Source organism: Olea europaea, chromosome 8, assembly GCF_002742605.1.
Source record: "Olea europaea var. sylvestris chromosome 8, O_europaea_v1, whole genome shotgun sequence".
NCBI lineage: Eukaryota > Viridiplantae > Streptophyta > Magnoliopsida > Lamiales > Oleaceae > Olea > Olea europaea.
The window spans coordinates 17624249-17640527 of NC_036244.1; the positions used below are offsets into that span (position 1 = coordinate 17624249).

Below are 16279 nucleotides of genomic sequence, written 5' to 3' on the forward strand. Positions count from 1 at the left end.
AATAAAATAAATTGAAGGATACAGTAGGTTGCCTCCCACCCAGCACTAGTTTATAGTCGATAGCTCGACTTTCCTGTGTCTTCTTTACGTTAGGTTGCTGAGTTGTACAGTGGACTTCTGCTTAGGGAAGTTACAGCCCCAATAATGTTTTATTCTTTGCCCATTAACGATGAATGTGCCTTTGGTCTCGTGACTCACTTCAATAGCCCCATATTGCATCACCTTAGTTATGGTATAGGGACCCGACCACCTTGTTCTTAGCTTTCCTGGGAAGAGTTTAAGTCTAGAATTGTACAATAACACTTTCTGGCCAACTTCAAACTCTCGCCTCTGAATGTGTAAATCATGCCATCTCTTGGTGCGCTCCTTGATCAACTTTGAATTCTCGTAAGCTTCCATTCTTAGCTCATCCAATTCATTAAGTTGCAGCAGTTGTTTTTCACCAGAAGCCTTGAGATCCATATTCAACTGTTTCATAGCTCAATATGCTCGGTGCTCCAACTCCAATGGTAGATGACACGCTTTCCCAAAAATCAGGCGGTATGGAGACATTCCTATTGGTGTCTTAAACGCTGTTCTGTAAGCCCACAGTGCATCGTCCAACTTCTTAGACCAATCTTTTTGGGATGAGTTCACTGTAACTTCCAGTATTCTCTTTAACTACCTGTTCAAAACTTCAACTTGCCCATTGGTTTGTGGATGATATGGAGTTGCTACTTTATGTTTCACCACATATTTGTTCAACAGCTGCTCTAATTGAAGATTTATGAAGTGTTTGCTTCCATCACTTATTATCGCCCTCGGTGTACCATATCTTGTAAATATATACTTCTTCAAGAACTCTATTACCACTTTTGCGTCGTTGGTAGGCAATGCAACAGCTTTCACACACTTAGAGACATAGTCAACGGCCACCAAGATATATTGATTTGAGTATGATGGGGGAAAAGGTCCCATGAAATCTATTCCCCATACATCAAATATTTCAACCTCCAAGATGTAGTTTAGTGGCATTCATTTCTTCTTGAGATATTTCCGGTTCGTTGACATCTATCGCATCTCTTCACATACTCGAATGTGTCTCTGAATAAAGTAGGCCAATAGAAACCTGACTGTAGGATCTTTGTAACAGTCTTTGAAGCTCCAAAATGCCCAGCATATGCAGAAGAGTGACAATGCTCTAGAATCTCCGGTACTTCATCTTCAGGAATGCATCTTCTGACTATATGATCCGTACCTCTTCTGTAGAGAATGGGATCCTCCCAAAAGTAATATTTCAGCTCTGCGAGGAACTTCTTTCTTTGATGGCTAGAATACTCAGGTGGAGGAATGGACTTAACAAGGTAGTTAACAATATCAGCGTACCATTAGACTTTTTCTACTCCAAAAATTTGCTCATCTGGAAATATTTCATTGATATCAACTGACATCTCAGGTTCATCCCATTCCAATCTTGATAGGTGGTCGGCTATCACATTTTCACTGTCCTTCTTATCCTTGATCTCAATATCGAACTCTTGCAACAACAATATCCAGCGGATCAATCTCGGCTTAACATCCTTCTTTGTCATAAGGTACTTCAGAGCGGCATGATCTGTGTAGATGATGACCTTAGACCCAACAAGATACGATCTGAACTTGTCGAATGCATAAACCACAGCTAGCAATTCCTTCTCGGTTGTCGCATAGTTGATTTGGGCATCGTTCAAAGTTCTACTTGTATAGTATATCACATGAAAGATTTTATTCTTTCTTTGTCCCAATACCACACCAACTGCATGATCACTCGCATAGCACATTAGCTCAAAGGGCAAATCCCAATCAGGTGACACAATCATAAGCGCTGTTGTTAGTTTTTGCTTCAAAGTATTGAACGCTATCAAACATTCCTCATTAAACTCAAAAGATACCTCTTTCATTAGCAAGTTGCACAGAGGCTTGGTGATTTTCGAGAAGTCCTTTATAAACCTCCTGTAAAACCCTGCATGCCCAAGGAAGCTTCGAACTCCTTTTACTGATGTAGGTGGTGGTAGTTTCTCAATAACCTGAATTTTCACCTTATCCACCTCTATCCCCTTTGCCGATACTCTATGTCCCAAGACTATTCCCTCTTGAACCATGAAATGACATTTCTCCCAGTTCGATACTAAGTTCGTTTCTCGGCATCTTTGCAAAACCAAGTTTAAGTTCTCCAAACACTCATCAAATGAGGTCCCAAAGACCGAGAAGTCATCCATAAAGATTTCAATGAATTTCTCCACCATATCTGAGAAAATTGCCATCATGCATCGCTGAAATGTGGCAGGAGCGTTGCAAAGTCCAAATGGCATTCTTCGGTATGCAAAGGTACCATAGGGGCATGTGAAGGTGGTCTTCTCCTGATCATCCGGTGCCACTGGTACTTGATTATACCCTGAATACCCATCCAAAAAATAGTAGTGGGAATGGCCTGCCAATCTCTCCAACATCTGATCTATAAACGGAAGAGGGAAGTGATCTTTCCTTGTATCGGTATTTAGTTTGCGGTAATTAATGCAAACTCTCCACCCTGTTACCGTCCTTGTCGGAATCAACTCATTCTTTTCATTCTGAACCACTGTAATTCCTCTTTTCTTGGGCACAACTTGCACTGGACTAGTCCATTTACTATCTGATATCGGATAGATTATTCCAGCATCCAGAAGTTTGATCACCTTAGCTCTTACCACCTCCTTCATGTTTGGGTTTAGCCTCCTTTGACTTTCAACTGGTGGTCGAAAATTTTCCTCCATGAGAATTTTATGCATACATAAGGAAGGGCTGATCCCTTTGATATCTGCTATGGTCCACCCAATTGCTTGCTTGTTATCTCTAAGCACCCTAAGCAGTTTTTCCTCCTCCACTTCACTAACCATGTTTGAAATTATCACTGGAAGTGTATTAGACTCCCCCAAAGATCCATATCTTAGGTGTGGGGGCAGCTACTTAAGTTCCAACTTTGGTGGCTTCAGAATAGATGGCTGTGATTTCTCAAGCCCTATCCCAAGCTCCTCAAAGTATCGTTTCCGCGTGTAAGGTGGGTTGGACTCCAAAAATCTTGCACATATTTCTATGTCCACAGAATCAGATTTTGTGGATTGAGAATGTACAATGCAGGCCTCCAATGCATCTGATGGATTTTGCAGTGTAAACGACTCTTCAATCATTTTATCGATCATGTCAACCCTGAAACAGCTGTCAGTCTCTATTGGTAGTTTCATAGCCTTGAAGACATTGAATGAAACATGTTCTTCTCCCAATCTCAGTATCAACTGCCCATTCTGAACGTCGATCAAAGCTCTACCTGTGCCCAAGAATGGTCTGCCCAGTATTAAAGGAACATCTTTATCTTCTTCCATATCCAGACTCAAAAAATCTGCTAGGAATATGAACTTCTCCACTTTAACCAATATGTCTTCAATTATTCCTCGTGGATGTGTCAATGATCTGTCAGCCAGCTGTAAGGTCACCGTGGTAGCTTTAGCTTCTCCCAATCCCAATTTCCTGAAAACAGACAATGGCATTAAGTTAATACTTAAGCCAAGATCACATAAAGCTTTATCAAAATAAACTTCACCCATGGTACAAGGGATAGTGAAACTCCCTGGATCTTTCAATTTTGGCGGGAGCTTTCTCTAAATCCTGGCACTGCACTCCTCTGTTAGCATAACTGTCTCGTGATCTCCTAGCTTCCTTTTGTTTGATAGGATGTCCTTCAAGAATTTTGCATAGCTAGGCATCTGAACCAGTGCTTCAGCGAATGGGATGTTGATATGAGCTTCTTGAAAACTTCGAGAAACTTCTTGTATTGCTGCTCCATCTTTTGCTTCTTTAAACTCCGTGGAAACGGTATGGGTGACTCATATGGGTTCACAGTTGCAGTCTCTTTATCCCTTGAGTTTCCTTTATTTGTACTCGATGTTGGCTCTTTTGTCTGCTCTTCTTGCTCCAAAGTTTCTTCTACTTCAGGAGACATCTCTTCTCTGTTTGCCTCGGGGTTATTCACTTGTCTCTCAGGTAATTGCACTCCACTTCTCGTTGTTATAGCCTTTGCATGCTTTTCGGATTGACTTCTGTGTTACTTGGTAAGCTGCCTAGTGCTCTACCTGTTAATGCAACTGCCATCTGTCCCATCTGAGTTTTCAAATTCTTGATGGCTGCATTCTGGTCCTGAAGAGTGGCTTCTGTCTTCTTCATGAATTGGTTGTTCGCCTCCATATATTGGTTGGTCTGTTTCATGAATTTGCTGAACATTTCTTCCAATTGAAGCTTCTTCTCTTGCTGTTGATATTGCCCCTATGGCCTATTTTGATTTTGGTTGCTCCAAGAAAAGTTGGGGTATTTTTTCCAGCTCGGGTTGTAGGTCTCTCCATACGTGTTATTCCGCTAGCGTTGTCCCCATTGAGCAAAATCTCTTACTCTTTTCCTTGTGCCAAAATTGGACATTTTGCTGTCACATGCTCAGCTCTACATTCCTCACAATTTGCCTTCTTTGTCTGCATTGCGTTAGCTGACTGAGTCATGTTTTCCACCTTGTGAAATAAGGAATCAATCTTAGCGGATAACGCTGAATATACATCCACTTCATAAACTCCTGGTGTCTTCTTTGGTACTGCTCGTTCCATGGTCCACATTGCTGAGGTCATAGTCATTGTCTCATATAACTTTAATGCTTCGTCAATTGTTTTCGTGGACAATGACCCATTAGCCGAAGAGTCGACCATGCTCTTGAAAGCTGAAAGTAGCCCCCCATAGAAATATTGGACCTGAAGTCCCTTGCTAATCCCGTGGTGTGGACACTTCGTTAGTAGATTTTTGAATCTGTTCCAAGCCTCATCGAAATTCCCAAATTCACCTTACCTGAAGATAGATATGTCGTGCTTTAGCTTTGCTATCTTGGCCGGTGGGAAGAACTTAGTACAGAACTTCTGAGCTAGGTCATTCTAGGTAGTAATGCTGGCTATCGACTGAGAATCAAGCCATTCAATCGCCTTGTCCCGCAAAGTATGTGGAAACAGTCTTAATCTTATGGCGTCGTCAGAGATTCCTTGATATCTGAAGTGCTGGCACATCTCTAAGAAACGCTAGACATGCGTGTGCAGATTCTCTTCAATTCTTCCATAAAATTGATGTCCGTTCTGGAACAGTTGTATCACATTTGTCTTCAACTGGAAATTTGGCTACCCGAACGGTGGATATACAATGCTGGACTGACTTTGAATGATTTGAGGGGTCATGAACTCTCCAACGAGTATGTTTCCTTCATCTTCTTCCCCTCTTTCATTGACTTGTACAACAGGATTGTGTTGTACATTCTCCATCTAATTTATCGCTGCTCTGTTTTCTCTCTGCCCTCTTCTTAAGCTACGTTCGATCTCTGGATCGGCTGGGAGTAGATCTCCTTCAGCAGATCTTGGCATGCACTTCTGCAAGAGAATTCAATTTAAACACTTCAATAACTAAAATAAGCACTTAAGTAATAAAACTAAATAAGCAATAAAATAAAATGAACTAAAATAAAATTAACAATAAAAAGTTTGAATTAGTGCTAAATTGAATAAAATTAAACGAATACTCAATCCCCGTCAACGGCGCCAAAAACTTGTTCACGAAATAATTCTTTCGATTTAAAACTACAGCAAGTGTACGGATCGTGACAAGTAATAAAGTGGATTTTTAAAAGTTCGAATATCGTCCCACAGAGATTGAGTAGTTCAATTCTATATAATCTAGTCTTAACCGAGTCTAATTGAGTGAAAATATGGTCTAAATGTAAAAAGCCCTAATTTCAATTCAAAGCCCTAATTTCTCAATTAAGAACCCTAATCTAGAAATTTCTCTAATTAAACGACTCAAACACTCAAGTAAATGAAATTATGCAAATTCAAAAGCTAATTTATGGAAATGAATCAAAATAAAGTCACTAGAATCACGAATCTCCAATTGAAGCTATAAAAACCCTAATTTCATAAAATCAATGACCCGATGGAAATTTGCCAATTCAATGTTCCTAAATCTATCCAACATATTCTCTCGATATATATTAGACCTATTCTTGCACACCACCTGCCTATATCTCTATGGATGATGCAAATATACAAGAATGCATGTGATTTTGTGAACAATTAGAGAATTGCATAAAGCATAGGGGTATATCTCTATTCCCTATCGGACCCTATGTTGATTTACACCTTATCGAACCTATTCCACTTCTCTCGAATGTAAAAAATAAGTCATCAACACTCACACAATCATTGGCTACTAATTGCGGAAGAAAATCAATGCATATAAACCAATCAAATTGTCTAAACGAGTCTTTATATTAAAATCATAAAGTATGGAATTAAAATAGTAAACAATGGTTCATCGATCACCTAGTGAATTGAAAACCTAGCCTATAATATTCATAATTATAGAGTAAAAAATGAAATTAATAAATTGAAAGAATAGCACCCGTATGAAAATTTCTTGAAATCTTGAATAAAGCCTTGAAAACCCGCTTGAATTCTCGTAGAATCGGCTTCAAGATCGTGTTTCTTGCCTCCAAAAGTTGTAATTTTCTTCTCCCTGGACGTTTTCCCCTATTTCTGATGAATTTTGACTTTTATATCATGTCCTCACGGAGCCCCGAAAGAGTTTCAATAAAAAACGTAAGTTCAGAATTTTTTTTTTGTTTTTTATAGCCATGTGACCGCATGGTTCAAGTGAAATGGCCCATGGAATCCTTGCAACCTTCTGTGCGGTCGCAAGGTTGTAACTTTCAACTTTACTGTTTTGGTCCTTGAACTTCGTTTTCTCTTTTCTTGATCTCTTTTCTTTCTTTCATTTGTTCCATCATCAAATATTGACTCCTAATTGACGTTTGGATCAATCAATTCGTTGATCACTTGCTCGGCTCATCTTTTGATTAATTACAATTTAGTCCTTCATCTTTCACTTTTCTTCAATTCAGTCCAATATTACTTTTTTCTTCCTCCGATCGTCTTGTATCATCCTCAAGCTCATACTTGGCATATATTCATTCTTGTTCTGCACTTTAGCTCAACTTTCCAATATTTGCACCTTTGGTCCCCGAACTATCGCTTTATTCCGTTTTGGTCCTTTTTCGGCTCTTTTCTTCTGAATTTCATCTTTTCCATAGAAATACCTACATTGCATGAATTTAACGAGATTAAGTCACAATTCAACTACTTTGTCCATGTTTAAGTCATGTTTGTGAGCTAAATAAGTGTGTAAAAACACACTTATCAGTTGGCCGAAAAAAGGGTCCGAAATAAAGGATACGACAATGTTTGGGCAGGAAATCAAAGTGGTTTTGAGCAAAATGTTGTAATTTTTTATCTACGAGGAGTGTTCCAGTGGTCTTGAGGAAAGTAGTACACACAAGAATTGATAGTGGAGATATGGAAGGACATGTCGGCGATGGAGCGCCAAATCGCAGGGTCCATTTGGGTGGAGGAGGTCGACATTGCTAGTGATGGAGGTTTTTTTTTTTTTTTTTTTTTTTTTAATCAAGGGGAATCCATAGCCGTTATCCTTTGGGTGTGTACTGAGTACCCTCAGGTTGATGTAATAGTCTGCAAATTACACCAGTAAAGTAAATCGCACTAAACAAGCATTGTGCGACAAAGTCGACCGAGAAATTATTGGTAGGGGAAATTGAACTCGTTATTAAAGGCTCCCGTGCTCGACTACTCTACCAACTTAGCCACCCCATAAGGGGCTATTGATGGAGTGTTTTATATGTATGGGTTTGGGTTTTAGGTCCAGGGTTATACATAGTGGGTGGGTTGGTGATAGGGGAGTAGCGTCTATGTATGGGAGTAATGAACCAAATTGTTTTTAATTTTCTTTTTTGAATTTTCAATATAATTTATTTGTGACTTATTTGTACTTTTTTGAAAAAATTGGGCATACGATTGCAATTGTTCTTTATTTTTCTTTTCTTTTAATTTTCTTTTATTTATTTTTACAATTTTTATTGAGAAATTGGATTAAGATTGATGAAAATTACGTTTTCCACAATAAAACGTGGAAATAGGGGTGAAAATACAAAAAGTTGAAATGTAGGCACATTTTTCACATTAAAGACCAAACGTATGGATGTTTTGTGCTACAATGCTAATACGCCAAAAGTTCATGATTATTGCACAATTTTGTATGTGAAGGACTTTGACTCAATTTAATCTATCTTGAGTATTAAAAAGATGGAAGATGAAAACTTCACGGAACAAACGAAATCTTCACAAGAAGAGGAAAGGGGAAATCTTGAATGAGAATATTAATTTTCTCTAACACATATATCATTGTCTTCAATTTACATAATCCCCCAACTCAAATTTTAATGAATTTTAAAAGTCCATTAAAATTTAGGTGTTCTAACTCATATTTTAATGAATTTATTAAAATCTAAGGTTCTCCAATAACTAATAAATTTCTTAATATTTCATTACTGGCAGGATTTGAAAAGATTTTAATTGATTTCAAGCATATAAATATACATACCAAATGCCTTAAAAAGTGAAAATTATATATACATGTTGACAAAAAATAAATAGAAATAAAACTCTTATACAAAGTATCAAACCACACACACATATCAAACTTAAGAGATTTACAGAAAAACTTAAGAAAATACACAACTTCCTCTATAGCTTTCTCAAACCCCAACCATGACACAAAGAATGGAGATGTTACAATTTTCGGCCTCAGACACAGTGAAAATTAGGATTGTACCCCTTTGTGTGACCAAGAAATGCTAACCCGTAACCCTAAAGCATTCCTCTATCAATTAAAGGAAGCCACAAGGGTAAAAGACTCACATGGCCTCTTTTTAAGGCACAATTAGTATTAGATTTCACAAAGAAAACCAAAAAAGAACACTTCCAATCAGAGATTGGAAGATTACAAAGAAGAGAAAGACGAAGAGTCTCAAAGGAACACCTCAAAAGGCGGAAGTGATAAGACGAATGAAAAGGGCAACCAAAATGTACTATTTATACACTATCAATCAATCATCAATCAGAATATCTTCAAAAGGTCCATGTTGCTCGTAAGTGAATAAAGGAAACGCATTTAGGCTGCAACAAATGCCACGCCCCAAACACGCTTTAATGTTTTGGGCCGAGTTTGGATTAGGTCACGTTATTGAGCAAAAGCTTGGAGATTTACTACCATTGTTTCATCATTGTTCCAATGAGGTAATTGGCATCACAACCCAACAAAAACATATAAAGATAAATAAATAGTAATCAAATATCTCATTTTCAATTCTCACATTTATGGGAGAGAAATAAAAAGGTACAATTGGGTTCTTGTTTTTAATAAATTTGGAATTGAATAGATTAATTAGTTCATTTGGATTTTTAAAATTCTATTCACCAATTAAATATGTCTTTAATCATAAAATATTTAATGCATATTTTGTACATAATATTTTACATTGAAATGAAATATTTTCATTTTTAGATTTAACTAATTTTTAGTTTGTTTACATTTATTTCCTTCATGTTTGAGATTGTAGTTTATTTATTTTTCCAATTTTCCAAATTTGGTCTGATTTTAGATTTATCAATATTTATTGGCTAAAGCCCCCTGGACGTCCAACCGACGTCAAAGGGTTGTCACCCAAGAATAACTCATAATTATTTGTTTGATTTTTTAGATTGAGGAAATTAGTCATCTTAAATGACATAGTTATGAATATTCTGTAATGTAGAGTTCTATTAATATTTTATATAGAATCTATAAAAAGTTACAATAAAGAATTATATTAAAATCTTATGGAATAAGTGGAACTGATTTTATATGCATAAAAACTATGAAAATTTGATACTCTTAACAAATTCATTAGGGGGTGTTCAGTTGAAACTTTTAAATACTTTTAAGGAATAAAAAAGTGTAGTACTCCATGTAGAATTTTTGAGACTCTTTAAGAAGAGTGGTGCTTTTAATAGAGATTTTTATAGACTATAAATTTTTTTCTTATAGTCACAGTGTATTCAATTAAATTTTTTTAGAATATTATACAATTCTTGGAGTGCTAAAAATATTTATGACTTTTAAAGATTTTTATTTCAAGGTATTAATTTTTAAGTTGAAAGTATAAAAATAAAATATCAAAATTTGTTTCTCATTAATCCTAAGATTTTGGGAGGCTTTCACAAAAGAGTTTTTTAGATATATGTTTTTTGCCATTCCAATGTTTCTCTTTCGAACCTTAGAGCTATGATTAAAATATTCTTCTACAGGTTATATTTGTTTTATTTTTCTTTCTTTTTTATTGTCTTTTCTCTGTTTTCTAGGAAAAGATTCAATTGTAAATAAAAAATTTTATAACATTTTTTTCTCTTTTTTTATCCATTTTTTTTAATAAAAAAGATCAATTGTAATTAACTTTTATAAGATGTTTAAAAAATTAATTTATAATTAAATTTTAAATATATTGATTTGTTGTTTACTTTTTAAAGGTGTAACATATTGATAATACTGAACACATTAAATACTTTAAAATTCTTTTATACATTGTCGAGATTGAACCTCCACCTCTTATATGGGAACTATCCCGTTGCCTTAGACCCATTGAAATTCTATTTTAAATGAAAAATTTTAAAATCTTACGAGTTCAATAAAAGTCAATAGAAAATTTTAAAATGAAAGTCTAAAGAAATGTACTAAAGATTTTTATTAATTTATAAAAATCTATAAAAGACTACGAATTCCATAAAAGTTCATAACTAAAAATAAAATAAAATAAAATCTATAAAATTAAATGCACCACCTAAATTTTGAATTGAGAAAACTAGATATATATTCCTTTATAGTTCATAAGATTTTTTTATTTTTTAAATAAAATCAATCCATCTAAAACCCCTGTTTACCATTGCTGACCTGACCATTTTGGAGGGCATGGCTTGCTTCCAAAAATTTCAATGACACAGAAAGTAGGATAAAACTATTTGTACAAAATTTGGTGAATAATGCTATTTGCAGTCGTTCATTGCGACAGTCGCCCTACGTGGCATACACATGGCAGGTGGTTATTTGATACATTAATAAATAAAAAAACTACCACATTAATGTATCAAATAATCACCTGCCATGTGCATGCCACGTAGGGCAACTACCGTAGTGAGCGACTACGAATAGCATTACTCAAATTTGGTTGGCAAAATAGTTTACTTACTCTCACATGCATGTGTGTTTCCCTTGCATTAAAAAATTTGACCATATGGTCCCTATCATTTTGTTGTGTGAGTGTGTAAAACTTTTAGTACAAAAGTATTTGTACATGTAGCAGAATTCTAGAAAGTAACTCAACTAATAACATGCCAAAGGCAACTCTTGTTTGACCCCATTATAACGAGGATTCGAGGAAAATATATTTTGAAATAGTAATTATTTGGAGAATGTGTGATTTAAAGAGAATGAAAGGTTTTGAGTTTATATGTAATATTATTTCATTGAAAAATATATGGTTAATAAAAAGAAAAAAAAATAAATTTTAATATTAATGAGACCAGACAGAAATACAATAGATATTAGATCAGGTTTGAACATAATCTGGTCAGAGTGTGGGGTCACTGATTATATCGATCTCAATGGCTGAATTATAGTGAATTTTGTGTCTAAAAGTCATTCTACAATTCCAAATCCAACAAAATGCCAGCCAAGTGTAACAAACTCATTAAAAAAGCTAATTATACATTATAAAGTCTTTAAGCCACAGTGAACAAACATCGTTGCACAGCATAATTGGCAAACTAACGGTTTTGCACGAGGATGAAATTACTAACACCCTCGTCTTAGGTTGCCAATGAGGAAGGTTTTAGTAATTACAAAATTAGGACACATCACACGTGTAATAACATAGAATTCTATATGGATGCTTGAAATCGTAGGTCCAACTGAAGGAAATTTTGGTTGGAATCACAACCTCGATCTAGGTAGTATTGATGTGACATTAAATGATAAGTGGAATTAGATGACTCATTTAATTTTACCTTTCATTTAACTTACATCTAATGCCACCTAAACTGGAGTTATAACCATGTGGGGTTACATAGCCCTTGTTTAAGCCCTATTTTAAGAAAAAGAATGAATTTTTGAATAATATATCGATAGGAAATGTGTGATAGAAAAATAAATGACAGTTTTAAATTTGCGTATAATATTATTTTATTGAAAAATATGTGATTGAAATAACGTTAAAATAACATTGAAAATGCATTTTTTTTTCAAAGAATGGGGTTCAAACAAAGGCATAGTATTAGGTGCCGTTTGGGAGTGATTTTTCATTTCAAAAATTTATTTTTTGACCGTTATTTCACTATTTCAATATTAAAGTTTGACTTCTTATCTCACATGTGATTTCCACTTTTTTCTTAACGGTTAAAAAATCAATTCTCAAAATCGCTTTTAAACGGGACCTTAGTTTCGTTGTTTTGACTAATTATCATAATCACGTCACAACTAGTAAAAATGTCAAAAGAATCTAATGTTTAGTTCACCTAGCTAATAAAATTGAAAAAGGTTGACCATAGTCACAATTATTCCATGTTCCCATATCACACTTTCACCAATCCGCCTTAATGTCCTCAAATCTGTCCCCCACAAACACCGCTCCCATAATCACTGCTCAAAAGCTTCACCTTCACACCATAATTAAATATAAAACCAATACTTAAAAAGGGTAATCCATGCTAAACACAATTACTTTACAATTACACAGATTTTTTCATGACGCGACAATAATCACAAAAACATGACAAAATCTAACCCCTAATCCCACGTGGCTCTATTTATACACAAACAAGCAAGCAGATCCACTAGTTTCTTCTTACTCTGCAATGGGGAAAGCAGTGGGATTCCTTCTTGCTGTTTTCTTCTCATTCTTTTCTTCTTCGATTCTTGCTAGAACTCTTCTGGTTAGCTCAAAATCTGCAGTTCTTGATGTCTTTTCTGCAGTACAAAAAACCCAAGAGCTATTTTCGCTGAACTCCCAGAGTGTACTACCCTCGAAGCGGAGTGTACACGACCAGGAACCCTTTGTGTCTTCTGGGTCTTCACTCAGTTTTCAGATCCATTCTCGCCTGGCAATCCGTGGAACCTCATACAATGATTACAAGGAACTAACTTTGGATCGACTCAATCGGGACTCTATGCGTGTCAAGGCGCTTCAGACTCGGGTAGATCTGGTGAGCCAGGGCTTAAGGAAAGCAGATCTAACCCCTTTGGAGACAGAATTGGAGGCAGAGAAGCTAGAGGTTCCGGTTGTTTCCGGAACGAGTCAAGGCAGTGGCGAGTACTTCTGCCGAGTTGGAATAGGTCACCCGCCGAGTCAAGCATACATGGTGCTCGACACAGGCAGTGACGTTAACTGGGTGCAGTGCGCACCCTGCGCAGACTGTTACCAGCAGGCCGACCCCATTTTTGACCCGCTCTCATCTTCTTCCTTTTCACCGCTCACTTGTGGAACTCGACAATGCAGGTCCCTTGACGTGTCTGAATGCCATAACAATGCGTGTCTCTACGAGGTTTCGTACGGCGACGGCTCTTACACTGTCGGAGATTTTGTAACGGAGACGATTACTTTCGCCGACTCGGCTTCGGTTAACAATATAGCCATCGGATGCGGACATAATAACGAAGGACTCTTTGTCGGAGCCGCCGGTTTAATCGGCTTAGGCGGCGGCGCATTATCTTTCCCTTCTCAAATTAATGCCTCCTCGTTTTCTTACTGTCTCGTAGATCGTGATTCCGACTCAGCTTCGACTCTGGAGTTTGACTCAGCGATTCCGCCTGACGCCGTTACAGCTCCGTTAGTACGGAACTCGAAGCTGGACACTTATCGTTACGTGGATTTAACGGGAATTAGTGTCTCTGGGGATTTATTGCCTATTCAACCATCTACTTTTCAGTTAAATGATGACGGCGATGGTGGAATTATAGTTGATTCGGGGACTGCTGTTACGAGGCTGCCAAAGGAGGCTTATAATTCTTTGCGTGATGCCTTCGTAAAGGGTACGAAGAACTTACCGTCAACTAACGGCGTGGCTTTGTTTGACACGTGCTATGATCTGAGATCGATGAAAAGCGTGGAGGTGCCAACGGTGTCGTTTCATTTTTCGAATGGGAAAGAACTGGCTTTACCAGCTAAGAATTACCTGATACCGGTTGATTCTTCAAGTACTTTCTGTCTGGCATTCGCTCCAACCTCCTCTTCACTTGGGATAATTGGGAATGTGCAACAGCAGGGGACGCGTGTCAGTTACGACCTTGCTAATTCTCTCATTGGATTTGCATCCAATAAATGCTGAAATTAATTTATATTTTTTTCCTTAATATTACGATATTATCTCTTGCTCGGAGTCTATTTATTTAAAGTTTTTTTTTTTTTTTGGTTATTTATATCATTAGTTAGTTTTGTGACTGTGTGAAGAGGTTGTATGGGCCTGCGCCTACAGTAAGCCCACTTGGTAGGCCCAACCTCCAGTGGTTGTGTGTTATTATTGCAATTTCGATTTTTTTTTTTTATAGTAAAATTAATTGTAACTTGTGTGAGCTTTTTAATAGAAGGATGTTGAAAAATTAAAGTTATACATTTATTGTTACTTTATTTTTACACCAACCAGTGTTAATGTTTATTTTATGAATTATGCTACAATGTTGGGGAATTTTATTGAAGCAAGTTTCAAGTACGGTATTTTTTACATTATTTTTTACAATCTTTTCATGTTACACGAGTGGGGCTTCTGATTAAATTAAGTGTGGGGCTCACTTGTGTAAGTAGACTGTCGAAGTGAGTGTACACTGAACATTTTTCAATTTTATTAGGCCTTTCGTTGGGGTCACACTTCGCAGATAATGATTGACAACTAGATAAAAAATAATTTTAAAATTGCCAATCACAGTTTGCCATCTTACCACCTCTGACACGATTTTCTAGCAATATCCCCTGTACAAGAGGGCTTTATCCTTATTTTATTGCCAATTATCAAGTAAAGTGTGGCGACAGAGCCTCTGGTTTCTCTTAATGTGATATGGCTAATAGATTTAGCCATTTAGGTCCTATTTAAACTTCATTTTTACTTCATTAAAATAAAAAATATAGTCGTTATTCATTACATTAAGTCATTATATTTGATTTTTTATCTCTTGTGTTGTATCTATAATGACTATATTTCTCATTCTTATTTTCTCAATAACGTGGCTCAAACGGGTGCTTAATCACAATTTCCCTTTCAAATCAAATAAAATTTTATGGATTATTCTTAGTATAAATCACCAAGTACATAAAGGTGTTCATAATGTACCCCCTTTGTACACCAAGTCACAAGATCCCCTCCGTATGGACACACTAACGTACCCCTATATGCGCCAAGAATAATCCAAATTTTATTATTCAGCTTGACTTATAAAAAGTTATTTTTACTTTCATAGTTATAATATGCAATATACATAACTGTTAGTGTGATACAACATTTTATTAATATATAAAACAATAAAAATATTTTTGTGCGGTGCTAAAACTATTACACGAGAAGACACTTTCTTGAATGTATCTCACGTGGTTCTCTTTCAATCTCGTGATAGAACTATTTTTCCCCGTGAAATAAATTCACTATATTCAACTACGGTTATACTATACGCATATAATCATTTATATACATATGATATGGTGAAATATAATTGGATCATAATTTATTTGACCAAATAAAAAAAAATCACTATCTTTTTGACACCTTATTAGTATGTAACCTATTATGTAACTCTCTATATACAAATAACATTATTTATTCGACTATATTATGTCCTCTTCTTTCATGTTTAAACATTCCCCCATTGTGAATTTCACTATCAAAGCATACTATAGTGAACACGTGAACGCTTCCCTGCATCGTACATGATGCCAATGTAGCATTAGCAGTATACATCTTTATCGAGGTTTCCAACTTTTGTGGGTTTCGACTTAGCTAATTTGCTCACATGTTCATGCACAATAACAAAGCATTGAGGATCATACATATGCCCATAACAAATTCCTTGTCCTCGTAACTTTCTGTGAGCATTTTAGCTCATTGTGTGTCACAATGCCTTTGTTAGTTCTTCGCCCTAAGTAGGGTCATTCGGTAAACCATGGCTAATTAGAAGTGCTAAAGTATCGACTTTTTACCTCATTCATCCAAATATGCAGTGTTATCCCCATTGCCACATTTCTAGCTAATGGACTCCTTGGCAAGGCTAGCCAATGTGCATGAGT

The 16279-nt window shown here is 36.1% G+C and overlaps 1 protein-coding gene across 1 annotated transcript; it reads left to right on the top strand.

The window, feature by feature from the left end:
• The first annotated feature begins 12766 nt into the window (after positions 1 to 12766).
• On the top strand, positions 12767 to 14618 carry LOC111399036 (protein ASPARTIC PROTEASE IN GUARD CELL 1). Its single transcript, XM_023026239.1, has one exon. It carries the CDS (start codon positions 12867 to 12869, stop codon positions 14334 to 14336), a length of 1470 nt encoding a protein of 489 aa, XP_022882007.1. The 5' UTR covers positions 12767 to 12866; the 3' UTR covers positions 14337 to 14618.
• The last annotated feature ends 1661 nt before the right edge of the window (positions 14619 to 16279 follow it).